Consider the following 23,121-nt stretch of genomic DNA (forward strand, 5'->3'; position numbering starts at 1 on the left):
CCGGGGACTTTTGATATGTTCACCTCGTAACTAGTCCAAACAAAGCTACGGAGTCAAAAATTGTGTTCCTAGCATTTCCCTCTATAACTTCTTATTGCTTGGCCTACTATGGGTGTTTTCTATGTATGTAAGTATTTATAAATTATAAATATTTGTAGTTTATAAAAGTATTTATGATTATCAAACTGCACAACGGGACTTAATCGCGTATTTAAGTTTTAAGATTTACCTCCGACGTTTCGAGGACGGCGTTGTCCCCGTGGTCTCGGAGAAGACTGGCTCAAGTTGACATCAACATCTTCTAGCCGCGCGAGTTTTTCGAACTACCCGCACTTGGTCTTGTTTATCAGTTTGAACGTTTTGCGCACTAGGGATGTCACTCTGTCGACACACAACACTAACGATATTCGATTTATCGACTGTCGATATTCGTTTCCGCTTACATTTACTAATGACTGGATTCCATGTGGATGAGATCTTAAAACCCTCGTCCCGATTAAAATTGCAATGTTTTTTGATTTCAATGGCTTCCCGCACTTTTCTACTGTAGAAATGGCGATCCGTGGAGAGGATTTTAGGGTTATGCAGCTCAATCCAGTGGTTTGGTCCTGACTCCAGCAAATGCTCAGCCACCGCAGACTTGTTGACCTGACGATTTTTGACAGCTGCGATATGTTCCTTAACTCTTTCTGCTATGGTGCGCTTAGTTTCTCCGATATAGGAACTACCACAACTGCAATCTATTTTATAAACGCCAGGTGACTGGAACGGAATAACGTCCTTCGGTGACCTTAGGCTCCCTGCTACTTTGGATAAAGGTGTGTACACCGTCTTTATAGAGTACTTTCCAAGTACTGTGCCAACTTTATCCGTTACCCCCTTTTACATACGGCAAAAATGCCGGCTGTCTGGAGACATCAGGACGTTTCCGCCTTGCCTTTCGTCTGGGTTGCCACTTTTTTACCTTGTACCCGTTCCTCCTTAGTACCTCCTGAATATGCGACATCTCGCTCTCTAAATATTCAGGGTCACACAGATCATGTGCTCTGTTTACTAGCGAGGTAACCACCGATTGTAAGTGACGAGGATGGTGGTGAGAAAGGGCGTTCAAATACCTGTCAGTGTGTGTAGGTTTCCTATAAACAGTATGAGTTAGGGTTCCGTCCACTCGACCAATCACTTTCACGTCCAAAAACGGCAAACTGCGCTGTGATTCCAATTCATACGTGAACTTCGTCTTCGGATGAATTGAATTTAGATATCGGAGTAGTTGCTCCACCTCCTGCTTCCCACCCTTCATAATACAGAAAACATCATCCACATAGCGCTTCCACAACTTCACCGCCCAAGGCTGCAAGTTTATACTGGCTTCGATATGCTCCATCCAGATATTTGCCAAAACCGGTGCTACAGGGCTACCCATGGCTACCCCATCAATCTGGAGGTAATGCTTTCCACAATACAAAAAGTAGCTTCCTTCCAAGCAGTTCCTCAGCAACACCATTACTGACTCCGATATACCCTCATCGCTCAGTTTCCTTCTGACTACTTCTAGACATTCTTTAACGGGAACATTGGTGAAGAGCGACTCAACGTCAAAGCTCACCATTACCTCATCTGGTTCCAGCGTTATTCCCTTGAGAATATCTATAAAGTGACGAGAGTCCTTCACAAAAGACGACATACTACCCACAAGCGGCTGCAACACCGACGCAACATGCTTTGCAAGATCGTAAGTGGGAGAAGAGATTTGACTCACGATAGGCCGCAAAGGCACATTCCTTTTATGTACTTTTGGCAATCCGTACAGTTTAGGTGGCAGTACGATCTTGGGTTTGTACAACCGATCGAACACGTCTTCTTCGAACAACTCCCTGTTGTCTTTGATGACAGCCCTAATGCGACGAGAGACCCTAGCTGTAGGGTTGTACGAAACAGGCTTGTATACGAGACTGTCATCCAGTAAGTGCCGTATTTTGCTGTCATAATCCGTTGAGTTCATCACTACAGTGGCGTTTCCCTTGTCAGCCTTAAGAACCAGGATGTCCTCATTTTCCTTTAGATCCCTAAGGGCTGATCGCTCCTCCGCAGTGGTATTACTCTTTGGAAGTTTGGCTTTCCTTAGAATAACGGCAACATCCTGTCTTAACTCTTCCGCGTCGCACGACGGCACCTTGTTACGCGTTATAGCCTCCTCAACACCACAGATCACAGTCTCATACGGAACCCTCTTAGGCGTCATTGCAAAATTTAAGCCTTTTTCCAGTACGCTAACAGTTGCATTATCCAGTGTAGCACTCGATAAATTCACAACTGTGGTGGTAGTTTTGTCCCCATGATGATCACTTGTACTCACGTTTCTCCCATATCGATAAAGCAGTCTGTCATATTTCTTATCATGCACATCACTACTAGACTTAGAAATACGATCCGCTTGTTCAAAGGAAGCTTGAAAGGAAGCTATTTTTTGTATTGTGGAAAGCATTACCTCCAGATTGATGGGGTAGCCATGGGTAGCCCTGTAGCACCGGTTTTGGCAAATATCTGGATGGAGCATATCGAAGCCAGTATAAACTTGCAGCCTTGGGCGGTGAAGTTGTGGAAGCGCTATGTGGATGATGTTTTCTGTATTATGAAGGGTGGGAAGCAGGAGGTGGAGCAACTACTCCGATATCTAAATTCAATTCATCCGAAGACGAAGTTCACGTATGAATTGGAATCACAGCGCAGTTTGCCGTTTTTGGACGTGAAAGTGATTGGTCGAGTGGACGGAACCCTAACTCATACTGTTTATAGGAAACCTACACACACTGACAGGTATTTGAACGCCCTTTCTCACCACCATCCTCGTCACTTACAATCGGTGGTTACCTCGCTAGTAAACAGAGCACATGATCTGTGTGACCCTGAATATTTAGAGAGCGAGATGTCGCATATTCAGGAGGTACTAAGGAGGAACGGGTACAAGGTAAAAAAGTGGCAACCCAGACGAAAGGCAAGGCGGAAACGTCCTGATGTCTCCAGACAGCCGGCATTTTTGCCGTATGTAAAAGGGGGTAACGGATAAAGTTGGCACAGTACTTGGAAAGTACTCTATAAAGACGGTGTACACACCTTTATCCAAAGTAGCAGGGAGCCTAAGGTCACCGAAGGACGTTATTCCGTTCCAGTCACCTGGCGTTTATAAAATAGATTGCAGTTGTGGTAGTTCCTATATCGGAGAAACTAAGCGCACCATAGCAGAAAGAGTTAAGGAACATATCGCAGCTGTCAAAAATCGTCAGGTCAACAAGTCTGCGGTGGCTGAGCATTTGCTGGAGTCAGGACCAAACCACTGGATTGAGCTGCATAACCCTAAAATCCTCTCCACGGATCGCCATTTCTACAGTAGAAAAGTGCGGGAAGCCATTGAAATCAAAAAACATTGCAATTTTAATCGGGACGAGGGTTTTAAGATCTCATCCACATGGAATCCAGTCATTAGTAAATGTAAGCGGAAACGAATATCGACAGTCGATAAATCGAATATCGTTAGTGTTGTGTGTCGACAGAGTGACATCCCTAGTGCGCAAAACGTTCAAACTGATAAACAAGACCAAGTGCGGGTAGTTCGAAAAACTCGCGCGGCTAGAAGATGTTGATGTCAACTTGAGCCAGTCTTCTCCGAGACCACGGGGACAACGCCGTCCTCGAAACGTCGGAGGTAAATCTTAAAACTTAAATACGCGATTAAGTCCCGTTGTGCAGTTTGATAATGTTTAATAATCGTGAAAGTTTAAATCAGTGTTTTGCAAACCGGTACGGGCCGGAATTAGCAAATAAAATAAAACGTCTGGGATATTTGCGTAGGAAACGAGTGCGAATAATAACGTCGTTGTCATTTTTAATTAAGTGTCGCGATTCGGACTTACTACCTACGTGTGTTAGGATAAAACCGCGTAGGGACATACCGTTTTCTGCAAATATTCTAAGGGCTGCTAGCATCCGTCTTTTAAAACTGCTAATAAGAAACAATTATTCAGACTTGAACAAAGTGCAGTGTGAGTTGTACGAGGTGCATTGTATGTGTAGTGCAGTGTTGTCACGTGATGATTTTGATTTACTCGATCGGATAACCTTTGAACAAGCGGATCGTATTTCTAAGTCTAGTAGTGATGTGCATGATAAGAAATATGACAGACTGCTTTATCGATATGGGAGAAACGTGAGTACAAGTGATCATCATGGGGACAAAACTACCACCACAGTTGTGAATTTATCGAGTGCTACACTGGATAATGCAACTGTTAGCGTACTGGAAAAAGGCTTAAATTTTGCAATGACGCCTAAGAGGGTTCCGTATGAGACTGTGATCTGTGGTGTTGAGGAGGCTATAACGCGTAACAAGGTGCCGTCGTGCGACGCGGAAGAGTTAAGACAGGATGTTGCCGTTATTCTAAGGAAAGCCAAACTTCCAAAGAGTAATACCACTGCGGAGGAGCGATCAGCCCTTAGGGATCTAAAGGAAAATGAGGACATCCTGGTTCTTAAGGCTGACAAGGGAAACGCCACTGTAGTGATGAACTCAACGGATTATGACAGCAAAATACGGCACTTACTGGATGACAGTCTCGTATACAAGCCTGTTTCGTACAACCCTACAGCTAGGGTCTCTCGTCGCATTAGGGCTGTCATCAAAGACAACAGGGAGTTGTTCGAAGAAGACGTGTTCGATCGGTTGTACAAACCCAAGATCGTACTGCCACCTAAACTGTACGGATTGCCAAAAGTACATAAAAGGAATGTGCCTTTGCGGCCTATCGTGAGTCAAATCTCTTCTCCCACTTACGATCTTGCAAAGCATGTTGCGTCGGTGTTGCAGCCGCTTGTGGGTAGTATGTCGTCTTTTGTGAAGGACTCTCGTCACTTTATAGATATTCTCAAGGGAATAACGCTGGAACCAGATGAGGTAATGGTGAGCTTTGACGTTGAGTCGCTCTTCACCAATGTTCCCGTTAAAGAATGTCTAGAAGTAGTCAGAAGGAAACTGAGCGATGAGGGTATATCGGAGTCAGTAATGGTGTTGCTGAGGAACTGCTTGGAAGGAAGCTACTTTTTGTATTGTGGAAAGCATTACCTCCAGATTGATGGGGTAGCCATGGGTAGCCCTGTAGCACCGGTTTTGGCAAATATCTGGATGGAGCATATCGAAGCCAGTATAAACTTGCAGCCTTGGGCGGTGAAGTTGTGGAAGCGCTATGTGGATGATGTTTTCTGTATTATGAAGGGTGGGAAGCAGGAGGTGGAGCAACTACTCCGATATCTAAATTCAATTCATCCGAAGACGAAGTTCACGTATGAATTGGAATCACAGCGCAGTTTGCCGTTTTTGGACGTGAAAGTGATTGGTCGAGTGGACGGAACCCTAACTCATACTGTTTATAGGAAACCTACACACACTGACAGGTATTTGAACGCCCTTTCTCACCACCATCCTCGTCACTTACAATCGGTGGTTACCTCGCTAGTAAACAGAGCACATGATCTGTGTGACCCTGAATATTTAGAGAGCGAGATGTCGCATATTCAGGAGGTACTAAGGAGGAACGGGTACAAGGTAAAAAAGTGGCAACCCAGACGAAAGGCAAGGCGGAAACGTCCTGATGTCTCCAGACAGCCGGCATTTTTGCCGTATGTAAAAGGGGTAACGGATAAAGTTGGCACAGTACTTGGAAAGTACTCTATAAAGACGGTGTACACACCTTTATCCAAAGTAGCAGGGAGCCTAAGGTCACCGAAGGACGTTATTCCGTTCCAGTCACCTGGCGTTTATAAAATAGATTGCAGTTGTGGTAGTTCCTATATCGGAGAAACTAAGCGCACCATAGCAGAAAGAGTTAAGGAACATATCGCAGCTGTCAAAAATCGTCAGGTCAACAAGTCTGCGGTGGCTGAGCATTTGCTGGAGTCAGGACCAAACCACTGGATTGAGCTGCATAACCCTAAAATCCTCTCCACGGATCGCCATTTCTACAGTAGAAAAGTGCGGGAAGCCATTGAAATCAAAAAACATTGCAATTTTAATCGGGACGAGGGTTTTAAGATCTCATCCACATGGAATCCAGTCATTAGTAAATGTAAGCGGAAACGAATATCGACAGTCGATAAATCGAATATCGTTAGTGTTGTGTGTCGACAGAGTGACATCCCTAGTGCGCAAAACGTTCAAACTGATAAACAAGACCAAGTGCGGGTAGTTCGAAAAACTCGCGCGGCTAGAAGATGTTGATGTCAACTTGAGCCAGTCTTCTCCGAGACCACGGGGACAACGCCGTCCTCGAAACGTCGGAGGTAAATCTTAAAACTTAAATACGCGATTAAGTCCCGTTGTGCAGTTTGATAATGTTTAATAATCGTGAAAGTTTAAATCAGTATTTATGATTGTTGAAGTACCCACAACACAAGCATTGTTGAGCTTACTGTGAGGCTAAGTCACTTTGTGTAACATATTCTATTAAATTGTGTAACATTATTTATTATTTAATTATAAAGCTTTTATTCAAGCACAGACACTACAAAACAATATAAATCGGAAACCGGCTGAAACCGGAAACGCCTCCTCTGCTTCCTTCGCATATACTGCGCGGCACACATGTGGTGGGGCACTAGGAAGAAAGCGGGCGAAGAAAAAACGAGGGAGACGAAAAACTAGAGCGGGACGGAAAAGTGGGCGAAAAACGAAAAATTTCACCCGCGGCCCCCACCCGCACGCACACATGCGTAGCCTACCGCGCTGTAATAAGCTTGATACTTGGCCAGTATTTACGTGGCTGAAAATATGGGTAGGTTCTCTGTTAATTCATGAAACTAATGATTTGTGAAGATCACTCTATTGCTGAAAGCTTGGACCTTTCCACTGAATTAATAAGAAGTATCTTAAAACGCAGGTACAAGTAATAATGGATGGTGTCTGCACTACACTCACGAAATATTTGAAAAAAAAATTAAATATTCATTTCTCACTTCATTAATACTAGTTTCCTAATAACAACTTGTCGGTAAAAATATCTACATGCCTGAAAATATTTCTTAAACTTAATTATGTAAATTACTTTCATTTTTTTTTTACTTTAGAATTTAGTCATAAAACGTGCAATTCATAGGTGGATTCTTGTCATACATATGGAATAACTATGATTATTGTTCAACTTTAAAGTACAGATAACAAACTTTAAAATATGCAAGCAATACGAAAATAAAACAAATACATACTTCATTTCTTTTAAACCTAGAAATGAAAACTTTCTCTAAGGAAGCAAGTTTTCGTGAAAATTTAGATTGATTTTAAGCTCTTTTCTTAACTTGCTGAATATGTCTTTTAATTTATCTATAAAAAAATAAAAATGCCCTTTTATATTGTAATAGGTAAATAAGTTAAAGTAAGTGTACAACATTAAGGATCGTTCATTTTAAGGTTAAGGCTATATTTGTCAGCTCCTACATTCGTAAAAATAAATATAACCACGAAGTTTGAAAAGAAAACCATGTCGGAAATCCAAAGAAATAGGTTTTCGAAATAAGTTCCTGTAATTTACAACTAGAATTGTTATTGTGGATCATGAATAGAAGTGAAAAGCTGATTTTGATGCGAACTGAATTGAGCTTTGAGTTGCTAGTGTTAGGGGTGGTTTTGGCTCGACGGGATCCCGGAAAGGGCTCGTGCCGAGTTTCCCGCGCAAGTATCAAGGAGGTTCCCGCCTCGGGAGGCCATTGTAGCATGTTTTTATACCCAAAAATTTTAAGTCAGTAGGCGCTCGAACTCTGAGCGGCAAGAACGTTTTTATTATTATTAATATATATTTATATTTCGTTTTCATTTACAAGTTTTTCCATCGTTCATAATTTTAATATTTTTATACCGTTTTATACAATCAAGTGTTTATAGCTAGGCGTAATACAACAAACTTTACACGGAATACAACGAGAGATTTACCAAAAAGTTTCCAAGTTGCGGAGTTTGACAGTTGGCAATTCGGAATTTGAAAAATTGACGTTTCAACTGAAAGATGGCGCGTCGGTGTGGGGTCAGTGCCCCCTGCTAGCATGCTGAACTACCAGAACATTTGACGGCTACTATACCCGTAAGTACCATCAGTACCTACCATTACAATCAACGTATCATACTACCATAGAACCATGTCAGATTGACATTTACTACATTATTTAATAACTATTCATAACATAACCTTACAATTACATTCTATAACGGCTTTTCAATTGCACAGATTCGAAATTCGAATCAATCGCGTTCTTAAATTATTGATGACATTACATAAGGGCGCGTTCGTGAATACTGGCTAATATGATACACCCACACAACGGTTGTTTTTATCGTATCGTAAATTAGAGGGGCGATAGTGGACCGACTAGTGGTATTGATTTTTTTCCCTCATTCTGTTAAATTTTATTTATTGTGGGGCGGCCGCTGATGACGCGCGGGGCGATAAGTAAAGGAATTGGTTGGCCGTGTTCCATTTTCGAAGTTTCTGTTTTCAAATTTTGGCGGTTGGAATGTCAACGTGGCCGGTCACTTTAATTGCGGTTTTTAAATTAAAGTTGGATTTATTTTATTTTTCACACACTTTTATTAAGCTTCACCGCGTATCTATACCTATATCTCTTTGTATATGGTGCTTCAAATCTTGTAACTTAAATTTGAACCACTTCTGGGTGTCTGATCGAGCTGACGTTACGCATGACTCCATATTTCCGATGACAATGCAATAATATCCTAACATGGAGCTGATATGATGATGCAGTCGGAAGGTAGCCAAAGGAACTCTTCGATGGAAAACCATACACACATTGAGTTTAGGCTCATTTGAAAGGTCTCGAGAAGTACTTTATAGACATGCAAAGTAGAAAAAGTACAGTCGGCAATAAAAGTGTGTACCTACTTATCAAAAAATATTTTTGACGGTTACTTGTTCACACTTTTATTTAGCTTCACCGCGTATCTATGTATATTTGTGTTTATGTATTTTTTATACATATTTGCTTCAAATCTTGTAAACTTTAATTTACACCACTTCCTGACTGTGCTGATATTTGGCATACTTCCGTATTTCCGATAATTGTTATCTAATATTGAGCTACATTATGTTAATTTACATTCTTTACAAATAACTAACTATATTTATCTTCATCTCTTTTGGTTATATAATATATATAAGTAGGTAATTATAATTAGTTACTATTTTTTACAAGCGTATTTCTATAAAAAGACCCATCAAGATTGTCTGCCCGATTCGAACTTATAGATCTAGAAACGATATGGATTAGATGTATCAGTGTCCAAAGAGACGTTTTTGTTTGAAGAAACGTCACATTCGACACTGACATATCTAATCTATATCGTTTCTAGATCTATTAACTGGCGTATCTTAAAGTTCTAATCGGGTCGTGCGTAATCTTTTCAAATGCTAAAAAACGGACTAGGTACAGTTTGAGGTCCTCCAAAGGTCCCGCTATGTATACCTACTGGCGGTCTAGCACAAGTTGGATTCTCGCGCGCGAGCCATGCTTGAAGTCGCGCTTGATGTAATGGAGTCGCGCGCGAGAACGCAACTCATGCTAGACTACCAAGAGTACCAAGTGTGGTCAAATATTTTATGTAAGTATGAGAAACGAAGTGACGTCATGTTATTAAGAGGCCCGAATTTCTTTATTTCAAGGAATTCGACGTACATTTGAAATTTTATTTATTTTTCACCACACCAGCTCGGAAAGGCTAACTTTGCACTTCAAAAACTGATAGCAAAGTTGCATTTTATTCACATGTGAGGCAAAGTAATCAAATGCAAATTTTGAGTTGTTTTCTTATGTTTGCCGGTAGAATTGACTTTTAAATGATGATTTTGGATGATAAATATTTAATAACATTAATTGGGATTTGACTTGGTTTGATTTTGTTTGATATTTTACATTTAATATTTGCTTCGGGTTGGTGTGGTGAAAAATGTTGTGTTTCACTCGGGGGAAAATTTTGTTTAACCCTCGTGCTTTGAAACCCTCGCAAAGCTCAAGATTCCATTTTTCGAACCACTCGCTACGCTCGTGGTTCAATTTTGGAATCTTTCGCTTGCTCGGCTATCAATATTAGCACGAGCGGTTAAACAACAACTTTGCCCCCTTGTAAAACAAATAACTATTAATGAATTAACATTGAGACACAAGATAACAGTTAATTTGGGAACCCTGTCTTAAAGAGTAATAAAATGAATCATAAATATTCATCTTCCAGTGATTCAGTCATGAAACTCGACACCGAAACTGAAACAGAGCCATTTTAATGATTCCAAGAAATATGAATCATTTACACTACTGTTTAAACCATTAGGTACCTACAGATGTCGTGCAGAATTGTGTTCCGTCGTATTTTCACGGAAACGTACGAACGAGTACAAAAAGTACTGAGATTGACTGAAATAGCATGACAAATACGAACTTTTCCGAAAAAACACGATTGTAACAAATATGCACTACATCTGTACAGGCCAATTTGAACGTACACACACTGATATCAGAGTGACATCTAAATGATCTAAATGATGCCATTCAGTTATAAATGTTATAATGCATTTCGCTCGTACGCTCCGTACATCACATGTATTGGCGCGAGTGAGCCTGCGACCCCTTCCCTCCTCCCCCCCCCCTAAAATCGGGACCCTATTACTATAGTTCGTTTTTTTAAGCTTTAGAAATAAGGTAAACACAGTTTAAAAATAAGTTACGGCAAATATGTAACAATTATGAATGTAATACGATCATTTACATTCTTCTGCTTTCATAAATAATTGTTTTTGATTTTTAAAAAGCGTTTTTCAATTAAAAGACATGTCAAGATCGCTTACCTTCTTGCAAGTTCTTTCTAATGCTAAAAAAAACGAACTATAAGACGCTGTCCATCTGTCTGTCACCAGGCTGTGTCTCATGAACCGTGCTAGCTAGGCAGTTGAAATTTTCACAGATGATGTATTTCTGTTGACGCTAAAACAACAAATACTAACAATAGAATATAATAAATATTTAAGTGGGACTCCCATACAATAAACGTGATATTTTGGTGTTTTTTGTGTAAATTATACGGAACCCTTCGTGCGCGAATCCGACTCGCACTTGGCCTGTTTTTATTAAATCTCTTAGGCTTTTCGAGTTCCCACGAGAAAACACGGGTAAATGTCGCTCTTACCATTAGTCTATTAAAGGTTGTTTAGCGGAAATAAGTCAAACATGTGTCATACACAGGGCAGCCTCCTCGGTGCATTCTCGTGACGTCACATCCGGAGGTCAAGGCCCTAATCCATAAATCATTTAATCTCAATTTAAGGTCCCTGAGGTTTGTATTCCACATTTTGTCAATTTATATTGTAAACACCTGTCATTTTAGTACACATATGGTACATATTTAAACATAACATAAGTAACTATCAAGTATAAAAAATTAAAACTGTCTAAAAATCAGGCAAGCTGTTGGGACCCGAGTTCTGAGGGCCTACCGCGAACCACGTTCGACGTGTTGCCTCTCTGTCGCACTTGTAAATTCGTACGTAAGTATGACAGGAAGGCAACACGTCGAACGTGGTTCGCGGTAGACCCTCTGATCCTCTAAATGCCCGGCCACTCGTTGCTTGTTACAACCGGCCCTATTCGAACAATGCGTACTTATTATTAGATGTCACACCGATACGATAACGATGTGTCAGTGTCAAAAGTCACGTTTTTTTGTTGAAGAAATATCGCTTTTGACACTGTCAGATCAGTATCGTATCGATGTGACATCTTATAAGCAGTGTTCTACAGAACACAAAACAGAGTAGAAATTAAAAAGTGTCGTCCCGTTTTCTTATATAAATTGGTAAACACTACAGTGGTGCCACTTTTTAATTTCTACTCTTTTTTTGTCAGACTGTATTGGGGCGTAATAAAGGCTAGAATCAAATATGTAAAAACCTTTAATAGCTATTGGTGTGGGTTCGAATCCCGTGACGCATCGGGCCCGGAGGCACGCACAGATCTAGGATAAGCGCGCTATGCATTCTAATATATGACGAATCTAGGTTTACTCAGGTACGGAAATAGTACTAAACTAACGTACCTACCTATATACCTGAGGGACTTCGAATGTCGAGATTTGAATCGAATATACTCATTTATTAGGGTTCCGTACCCAAAGAGTAATTACACACACACATTTATATTTCATCATCATCATCATCATCTCAGCCATAAGACGTCCACTGCTGAACATAGGCCTCCCCCTTGGATCTCCATACGATCTTGATCTTGGATCTCATTTATATTTATTAAATCTATTTTATTAAATATATTTTAATTGTAAATCATTGTATTATGTACTTAGTTATATTTTAAATATCGTAAGCCGGAAAGGTACATCATAGCAGCTGCATTATAAAAACACCCTATCACCTGTACTAATGTATTTACACCTATGATGACGAAATAAAATTACTGATTGATTGAAAAACGGGACCCTATTACTAAGACTCCGCTGTCTGTCTATCTGTCAGCAGGCTGTATCGCATGAACCGTGATAGCTAGACAGTTGAAATTTTCACAGATAATGTATTTCTATTGCCGCTATAACAACAAATACTAAAAAGTACGGAACCCTCGGTGGGCGAGTCCGATTCGCACTTGGCCGGTTTTTAAGTATGTATAGGAATTTCCATTTCTGTGCCACTTCTTACTTCCTCAAGGAGGTGAATAAACAAAAAAAGCGAAGCGGTAATTTTTTAAATTTTTTCTTTAATATAAAAATATTGTATCACTCGCAAAAGTATGTGCTTGATAAAAATTATATCGTATCCGCAGGCCTATTATGGATGGCTTCATCCACGTGACTAAATTTCCGTCACTTTTTAATGGAGCGCGATTGAAAGTGACAGACACAGTTTTATCGCGCTGTCACGTAGATAAGAACGACCATACTGCGGGCACAGCGGTCTCAGCATAGACCTAGTATTACATACATACGCGTGCCTCCGTGAGGGACAAAACATACGCAAAGCGACAATATTAAAAACACATTTTAACATTCCTGACAACATACCAAAAACAATCTACGTAATTGGGTAGGGTTATTTGTTGCCCACCATAAACCATACAAAATTTTTGGTGGGGAACAAACAAAAAGTGAGACTGTGACAAGGACAAGCAATAATACCGCTTTCTCTGCTACTCCTATAAGTGCATCTCGTTCGATCCTTTGGCCCCTCCCCGTGTCATCTCTATATTATTGTACCTCTATGGGTCTCAGTGACAATAATATGAGATCCCTGGAGATTGATCACAGAAATTAAATGATTTATTTATCTATGCTTAGGTACTTATATTTAAAACCTTAATATTATTACCTACGTGATCACTATCACAATAAGTAGGCACGGTAAAGAACCGCCAAGTTCAAGATGATACTTCATCCTTGAGGTTGCTGGCGCCATATTAGATGTCATTACTCAGGACCGGTTTAAAATTAGATCTATTCAATCTATTCACTCAGTTTTAATAATATTGTTCTGACGTACAAATACTTGATATGCGTATTTACCTATATACAAATGAATACTTTGTAGCCAAGGAAACTCTTTGTAGAAGCGTAGTTGGGAATCGACGCAGGCTTCCATACAAAACGATTCAAAATGTTTTGTTTTTTCAAATTACAAAAAGATTTATTAGATTAAAATTAGAGTTAGACCAAGAAAAGTCTGCAGCGATTTTGATAGCCCATGCAGTGCAAGTGTTATTTATTTATACGTCATAATTTCATAGAATTTTGACGTTTAAAATAACAGTTGCGCTGCGTGGACTACAAAAATCGCTGCAGACTTTTCTTGGTCTAACTCTATTGACCTAAATTAATGACATAAATATTATAATTATATTGCTTGCCAAGTATTTAATAGCGCTTACACACGTTACCGTTTTTCGCGAATACGGCTCTTGGGTACTTTGGGTTTTTATTCCTGAATTGTTAGAAATATTGAATTCCAGGTTTTTTTCATATATCTAAAGCAGACCATTGGCGAGCCTTCCAAATGGATGCCGGTACAATGGATTCATCCAAATGGACGGCATCCTAATATTAAACATTGTACGTTTTTGACATTCACGGACCTATTTTGGATTGCAGCCACGCAATTTGGACTGTTGGAAAGCTCGTCAGTGACCACCTTAAATCCAGTATTGAGAACATTCCCTAAAACCATTCTATACCGCTAAGCCAAACCGACACGCACTTGATCGGTTTTTACTCCGTGGCGCTTATGCTTTTCATTCCTAATATTTATTCCGTAGCCGCTATTAATATAATGGCACTTAAATCGAACGCTATAATAAAAATATTGTATTGTTATACTAATCTGTCTGAGAAAGTCAAAATAAAATTCAAATAACAAAGCCAATTGACTTGCTATCCTGATTATTACTTAGTCAAAAATACAATACAATATTTGTTATAGTCACACCAATAAAAGTCTGCAGCGGATTTGATAGCCCACGCAGTGTAAGTGTTATTTATACGTCATAATTTCATAGAAGTTTGACGTTTAAAATGACACTTGCACTGCGTGGGCTATCAAAATCGCTGCAGACTTTTTACGGTCTGACTTTAAATATGTCTATGGACTAGCCTAGCCCATCGACTTGGCCTTTACAAGGAACTGCAGTCGTATGTTTACAAACATACAAATGTCTTCCCTGTAATACAAGAATGTATTAATAATTCTTTGTTGTTTATCAGATTCGACAAAAACACAAAACGATATTTGCCAAATAACCAATTGAGTTGGCCTCGCAGGGAAGCCATTTGTATGTCTGCCGCGCCCGCGTTTAAATCAATTGGCGTTGCGTCATTGTAAAAGATATTTTAATTAACGGTCGGCCCAGGCCCGCACCGTGACGTCACCCAGGGCTGTCCCTGTACAAATGTAGAAATATGTTTTTACTGCTCACATCATTCGAAGATAACACAGGGTACTTGCACTGAACTGCAACAAAACATATTATTTGTTTTTACACGTTTTTTTTTTTATAATTTTAAAATACTTAGTTCAAAGTTATTTATGAAAATAGCCAAAAAATTTCCATTTCCCTTCATCTCCGAAACTACTGGGTCTAAAATTTTGAAAAAATACATAAAATAGTTATTTGCCTATAGATGGCAGGAAAACCTATTAGAAATATACAGTCAAGCATGAGTCGGACTTATGTACGGAACCCTAGAAACGCGAGTCCGACTCGCACTTGGCCGGTTTTTTTAAAGCTAATTTTGATGCGTTTTATAACTAACATAAACAAGTGGTCATTCATTTTATATTCTAAACCTAAAACTCAAACACACTAAAATACTATTGTTGCGCCCTCTGCGTCAAATTCTGCGCGTTTATCTTCATTGCTAAAATGTCATTACATTGATGGGGGGGGGGGGATTTATTGGGCAAGATATACTCTTGTAGGGATAATAAACATTTCGAGATACTAAAAGACATTAAAAACAAAATTAATTATTTTACCTTTAAACAAGAAATTTTTGTATATTTATTTATTTGTATATATATATTTCGGGGATCTCGGAAACGTATAACGGGTTAGCACTGATTGACTAGCACGTTATCTTTTCGCGGATTAGCAAAGTAATATCTTGGTTTTAATTATTATGTAGAAGGGCTTTCCCTATGCGGTTGCCCTTGCCCGGAGCAAAATAAACTGTGTTTTTTTACCTGACCTTATATTAATTAAAATGTATAAGGGTGACCCCAGGTATATTTTCTAAGAATAGCAGGTTTCAATCTAGGATTCATCAATCACTGTGGCAACCCTAAAAACAATTCTTATTGTTCGTTTTAAAAACACAAAATTGCTACCGATTGGGTTTCCCCGAATTTACCTCTCATTCAGTGTTGAAAAAATATGGCGTAGTTATAAACCTTAGCCATTTGTATTATTACCTGTTTCTTTTTTTTATAAATAAATATTATGCGATAAATTTACACAGATCAACCTATAATGTGCGTTAGTTGAAGGCGCATGACCGTTCGTTGTGGAGATCATTGGGGAAGGCCTTTGTCCAGCAGTGGATGTCTTTTGAGATGATGATATTGATGATGATGAACATAATATTGTGGCTACTAGAAGACGATACATATAATATATAACTATGAATATAAAATAAACACTTATATACTCGTACATAGAAAACATCCATAACTCAGGAACAAATATCTGTGCTCATTGAAGCCTTATTGAGCTTACTGTGGGACTAGGTCGATCGGTGTAAAATGATTCCATAATATTTATTTATTTCTTATTTCCTTTTTCTCCAAACTTGCCCACGCACTCCTGTGCGCAAAACAAATCGTACAATGAACTCTATATTTGACCATAGTGTTCGCTACAAAACCATTAGTGCGCCAAAAAGCAACATTGAGGCCAATTCAAAATTAGAGTTAACATCAAAATAATATCTAAATGATGTCATTTTGTTCTTATTCGCCCTTGCGTCTCGCTCGCGCTAATACATGTACGTACACGTCCGAGCGAAATGAACGCGCGAATGATGACCAAATGACGTCATTTAGTTTAGATATCCTTTTGATGTCAAGTTCGAATTGGCGTCATTATCGGCGCGTGCGACGCGGGTACAGATGCCCTCTCATAGACTTCGCATTGAGCGTTTACGAAGACCCGCGATCACCTTACATAGAGAGTGCCTGCTTTTAAAGTATTGCCAAGCGAGACTCACATTCGTAAGATAACAGCAAATGCACCTGGCATTTAAAAAATGATTATCAAGTGGCAACGGTAATAATAAAAACCGGCCAAGTGCATGTCGAGTTATGCTCAGTGTACCGTAGTTACCCATCCGTCACAATAGACTGCTTTGAATGGGGGCTATTAGTAAGTATCATTTTTATAACAAGCAAAAGGGAGTACCTTCGCAGCGCATTGTACAGTCACCTGCAATAATATGTTACACAACGAAGGCTGCACAAATATCTGACACGATCTTATTTGTAGAGCCATAAGGGCGTGTCACATATTTTTGCTGCCTTCTTTGTGTAACATATTATTGCAGGTGACTGTACGTCTTTTTACTAAGAAAGGATTTCCGATAGCTCAAAAACGGCTTATAATTGATATTTTTCAATTAAATGGCCACAAGTCCTTAAAGAAACAAAATACCTTTTTTAATCAACAACGGAAAAAACCTATACTATTCATTTTTTTAAATTAAAGTTATAAAAATTACCGAGGTCGCTGTAAAGTAGGCAACGTTTTCAAACAGTAGCACAGGCGCATGTTCATGGTAAGGTCTTCATATACCTATCCTCCATCTAATGAAGTGATCTGTGCGCGGGGAAACCCGCCCGCGGCGCGCGCGCACCCGCATAATGAACCATTTGAGAAATCCCCGCGAATTCCCTGACGTTTGCGAAATTCAACCACCACATTACGCATTTCTTGGAAAATAGACAAATTCAACTTCATTTCCTCATGGATTTTTATCAATTCGGATGACTAACTAGATCTCTATTTTTTACGACTAACTAGCGACGATATATCTCGTCTACCATAAAGATATGTCGTTGCGTCACGATAGTACTTAAAATAGTACCAAATTACATATTCACTTCGACGCGGCGCCACTGTCAATGAAAAACGTAAACTCGGTATGCAAAATCGTTAGTTTCATATTTGTCCGCACGAAAATAAATCTTTAAACTGAACATTGTAATGGGAAATACCGTTCATTTAAATGGTAACGATGACTTAAAAACCGGGCAAGTGCGAGTCGGACTCGCGCACGAAGGGTTCCGTACCATAATGCAAAAAAAAAAACAAAAAAAAGCAAAAAAAAAACGGTCACCCATCCAAGTACTGACCACTCCCGACGTTGCTTAACTTTGGTCAAAAATCACGTTTGTTGTATGGGAGCCCCATTTAAATCTTTATTTTATTCTGTTTTTAGTATTTGTTGTTATAGCGGCAACAGAAATACATCATCTGAGAAAATTTCAACTGACTAGCTGTCACGGTTCGTGAGATACAGCCTGGTGACAGACGGACGGACGGACGGACAGCGAAGTCTTAGTAATAGGGTCCCGTTTTACCCTTTGGGTACGGAACCCTAAAAATGGAATCTTAGTCAGTGTTACGGTTTTTTGTGCAACATGAATTTCGATTAAATATATTATTTCCCGGTTTCATGACTGAAATTCACAGTAATGTAATTTTTCGAACTTGGCTGAATGTAGTGATTATACTTACGTTGGGTTTTAAAAGATAAACTATGCCTTACCAGCATTTGAACCCGGGACCTCCCGACCTCGATGACCTCAAAGGTGATAAACCAGCATACAGTGTGGTTGAAAGGAATCGAGACCTTTTGTACACCACTATACAAATAAATACATAAAGAAGGATTATGTTTTTAACCCCTCATTCATACAAATTTGCAAGACTCAATCCGGTTATTTACCTATGTTTTATCCCTTTCTTATAAACACATAAGTAAAATTGATAGCTACTTAATTGAGGCTTGTTTATGACTATAGAGTTAGACCAAGAAAATTCTGCACCGATTTAATGATAGCCCGTCGCAGAGCAAGTGTATACGTCATAATTTCATGTCGATGCAGACTTTTCTTGGTCTAACTCTAACGTCATTCATTAGAGACAAATTAAATTACCTAGCCAGTTTGATGAAGAGGTTTCAATCTATTCGACTTTAGTTTTGAGTGAATTCGCCTGCGTCACCGCTGCAGCAGAAAAGTTGTTGCAGTCGCCATCCGAATATAACCTTAACATACGTTCTTATCATGCAAATAAAAGCCTTTACCGGGATTCGAACCCATAATCCAACGCACCCACAAAAGATAAAACTTATTAAATTAAATTAAAATCAGAAAGGAAAAAACACTAAAAAAAGAAGTGTTGGTAAAACGAAAATACACTAAAAAAACCGGGCAAGTGCGAGTCGGACTCGCGCACGAAGGGTTCCGCACCATAATGCAAAAAAAAAACAAAAAAAAAGCAAAAAGAAAAACGGTCACCCATCCAAGTACTAACCACTCCCGACGTTGCTTAACTTTGGTCAAAAATCACGTTTGTTGTATGGGAGCCCCATTTAAATCTTTATTTTATTCTGTTTTTGGTATTTGTTGTTATAGCGGCAACAGAAATACATCATCTGTGAAAATTTCAACTATGTCTAGCTATCATGGTTCGTGAGATACAGCCTGGTGACAGACAGACGGACAGCGAAGTCTTAGTAATAGGGTCCCGTTTTACCCTTTGGGTACGGAACCCTAAAAAGGGGCGGATAATTCCGAAAAGAAGCTCTTATTACAACGGACTATAAGTGATTTATAATGATTTTCGGGATCACTCAATTTCACAAATTACCGGACAACTACTGCTGATGGACTGTTTTTCTTATAGGTATATTATATAGTTACTTGCTACATTATATTTACTGATACCGGTTAGACTGCATGCTGGCTTAATTACATAGGTACGAATATTATTGTATGTGCCTATAGGTAGATAATGACTTTGTTGTTAAGTATCACTTTATTTGTTGTTTTGTTTTATAAAACGAGTTTATGCTATGTTGAATTAAATAGCTTATTGATTAATATTACGATTTGTAGCTATTAAGATTCAATATATCGCAAGTATCGTATTTAGACATAATATTAAAAACTCCTTTTTAAAAAGCATCATGTTTTGATTTCATTATCATTAGTGAAGAATGTGAAGATTATGGGAACGAAATTAATAAAATACAAAAATATACAATAAAGAATGTAGTTTTATTAAAATTAATAAATGCATTCCTTAAAATTACAATTAAAGCTTTGGTTCAATTAAATGTAAGTAGTTCTTAAATTAATCACAATAATACTTTCAGTAATTTCAATTACGAGTATAATATAGGTATTTAATTTATACATAAATTTGGTGTCCACGACAAATCACGAATATTTCGTGTGTCAAAACTATTCTATATAAAATATATTAAAAAAAGAACCTACATATGAACACTTTTAGAAAAAAACATTTTTCAAAACATTAAAAACTAAGTAGGTAGGTATGTTTTACTCTCAAAGTCACGCAAAATGGCGCTAGTCGAGTTGCGGAATATTGTCAGGGCTACAATACAAGTACTCTCAAAGACTAAAACTTTATCAAATCACATAAAAAATCACTGGCGATACACATTTCACACACTTGCTTCTTTTTTCTTATTTCTTGTACAAATCCTCTTCCTTCATGCAGGCGCGCTCCACCCACACACTGCCTACTGGACAGTTCCTCTTAGCGAAGCGCGGCGGGATGACCCTCTCCTGACTCTCCACCGGGATGCCTTCATTGGGGAAAATCTTCCTCTTCCTCCTCAAATTCTCACATTGACACCCCAACGCTCCTGTCAGTAAGCCAGGAGGAACGACTGGGTACTTCTCATCCTCCGTTTCTCCATTAACTTCAACTTTATTGAAGAATTCGACGATATCGTTGCTCTCTGTAATGGATTGCTCTAGTGTTAATCCTGAGCAGTCGCAGTTGTTCTCAGCGAGAACAAGAATGCATTTAATGACGAGTAAAAAAGCGATTTTAGAATACATGTTGTCGCCTCGAGTGGAGTCGTTTGAATGGAGATATCTCGTTAGGCGCGCGCTTTATAGGAGGGCTTGAGTCAGACGTGAGTCAGTAGGTATTTCTTGTATTATATGTTGTTTACTTCAGATTATTTAATGAGTACTCTAATTACGCATTAATGGGTAATTGATCTTAGGCATTAAGTAAATAGGTTGTTATTGTTGCATATTATATTTACTTGTTTTAGTTTATTGCATAAATTATATATGTGATTTCCCTAGATCAGTTAATTGATTAAAATGGAATAATCTTTCCTTCCTTATATTAATAAAGATGGTTCTGGGTATTTCACATAATCTAAGTATATACTACAGTAAACTTACTTAACATTACCTAACATGCCAAACTTTGCCCGAGTTAAACAGATAGTGATTCCAAACTATCTAATTCCTACTATAGTACCTACTATAACATAGTAGATAGTAATACTAATATACTTTCTTCTCTGTATACAAACCCTCTGTGATGCGATTAAATCAAACCCTCTGTGATAGGTAAACTATTTTACTAGAAAAAAATACTTATAAATGTGAAAATAGTATTATGACGTACCTTAATAATAACGTTTTAATAATGACGATTTAATAATGTCATTCTTGAACATCTCTGAATCTGAATAACAAGGTAATTTTATTTGACCTCATTTCTAGTACGAGTAGGTATTTATTTATTTATTTATAATTGAAGTCAGGCAACAAGGCCCGTATTACAAATACCTTACAGACTAACATAGGTACCTACATATGTATTATATAAACTTAAAAAGACTAAACACTCTTTATGCAACAAAACGGCGTGGCTCCGTTGAATCGGCTGACGGCGCGATTCGAGAAATGAATAACCTAGAGATTCACTAGATATGAAATAGTAAAGATATGTGACGTTCCACGGAAAAAGGTACGTCACATATTTTTACTATTTCATATCTAGTGAATCTCTAATTCATTTCCCGAATCGCGCCGTGAGTGTTGTGTTGTTAGTCTAGATAAAGTTTAATTCGAAATGAAATGCCAGTTGCAAACAGTGTGACCGAATTAATACAATGGCGGTCGTAACTTGCGGTCCCTGAACACATCCTAGAGACCTAATCATATGTGCGTAGACAAAACAGTTTATGTAACTGTACATAATTAGGCATTATATAGCAGTCACATAAACTAATATTGAATGTAGATAGAATTAAATTTAGATTTCCACTAAGCGCCACTTGCACTATCCCACTAACCGGGGGTTAAACGGTTAAACCGTTAACCCAGTCAGGCGTGGCTCACTCCGCGATTTCGTCTCTTTGCTACAAGTAGCTAAAAGTACATCCGTTCGACCCCAATTTTGGGGTTTGCCATAAGCCGCGCGTAGCGCTGTCGCCACCTAGCGGCCATATCTGTGCTGATCGTGACAGACGCGTTTTGTTAGATAGTGAGTCTTCTGGATCCCTATTCGACAAGCGACGTTTGACGTATCGTGTTGATCTCCCGTTGATGTGGGAAAAATCATAAGTTCTCGAATACGTACAATGTCAAAATTTGACATTAACAATCCACAGTTAGGGTGACAAGCAAACCAAACCGAACCACCCTTAGTTTAGAGTTGAGTTTTGGTTGTACCAAATTATATTATCCACCGTTGATGGAATCAACACTCAGTATGCAATAAAATCAACTGTTAATTTGATTTGACGTGGATGCGAAATCTGACAGTTGTACATGTCGAATTTGGCCCCTGTACCTATTATTTATTCTGTGACCCAGTGTCAAATTAGACTGGTAACTATGGTAACTCAAGGTTTAACTAGTTAACCTTGGGTTCGTGAGATGGTGCAAGTGGCGCTAAGAAGGATTTATTTTCTAAAAATTCATCACTATTAATAGTACCTATAGGTACCTACTATTCCGCAGACGGAGGCAATCTTAAAAGCCACTTTTTCTATAAATTAAACTCGAAGCCTTCAACAAAGCATTTTTCAACCAAACAATAGTGAAGGGTCAATCAACCCCACCAGGAAAACCCACTACTTTTGAGACATCCAAATAAAAACATTTTCAGATATACTCGTAATCGTGCAATGACCCGCCATTTTGAGCAATCAGCCAATCACGGCCAAACAACTACTTACAGTCATATCCCCTGCTGTTATAATATCAAATTTTCTGTATATTATGGCTATTTTGTTTAGTTTATATTATTTACTTGAGGGTTGAGTTCATGATATATCATTAAATCTAATCTTGACTGAAAGGGGTTGATTTTGACCGGAAAAATGCAAATTGGACAAGAATTATATCAAAATATTATACCTATGTTGTTTTTAAGGTTCCCGTTTCTGCCGTTGGACTGTCTGTATTTAATAGAAAGTCGGTTCAGTCACGTGCAATAATATATTACTCTTCGAAAGCCGCAAAA

At 38.7% G+C, this 23,121-nt stretch overlaps 2 protein-coding genes across 2 annotated transcripts; one reads left to right on the forward strand and one right to left on the reverse strand.

Annotated features, from left to right (window-relative positions):
- Window positions 1-865: 865 nt before the first annotated feature.
- Window positions 866-2,242, reverse strand: LOC134675675 (uncharacterized). The gene has a single exon (XM_063534003.1). It carries the CDS (start codon window positions 2,240-2,242, stop codon window positions 866-868), a length of 1,377 nt encoding a protein of 458 aa, XP_063390073.1.
- A 2,076-nt stretch (window positions 2,243-4,318) lies between these two features.
- LOC134675676 (uncharacterized) lies at window positions 4,319-14,836 on the forward strand. The gene is made up of 2 exons (XM_063534004.1): window positions 4,319-5,596; window positions 14,801-14,836. The coding sequence occupies exons 1-2, from the start codon at window positions 4,319-4,321 to the stop codon at window positions 14,834-14,836; spliced, it is 1,314 nt and encodes a 437-aa protein (XP_063390074.1).
- The last annotated feature ends 8,285 nt before the right edge of the window (window positions 14,837-23,121 follow it).

The sequence above is a fragment of the Cydia fagiglandana genome, chromosome 22 (assembly GCF_963556715.1).
Source record: "Cydia fagiglandana chromosome 22, ilCydFagi1.1, whole genome shotgun sequence".
NCBI classification, from domain to species: domain Eukaryota; kingdom Metazoa; phylum Arthropoda; class Insecta; order Lepidoptera; family Tortricidae; genus Cydia; species Cydia fagiglandana.

Excerpts from the sequence above, each read along its gene's own strand:
- LOC134675675 (XM_063534003.1), bottom strand. The coding sequence starts at position 2,242 with ATGACGCCTAAGAGGGTTCCGTATGAGACTGTGATCTGTGGTGTTGAG.
- LOC134675676 (XM_063534004.1), top strand. The coding sequence starts at position 4,319 with ATGACGCCTAAGAGGGTTCCGTATGAGACTGTGATCTGTGGTGTTGAG. Across the intron at positions 5,597-14,800 it reads TAAGGAGGAACGGGTACAAG|ATTCGACAAAAACACAAAAC; the intron begins GTAAAAAAGTGG and ends GTTGTTTATCAG.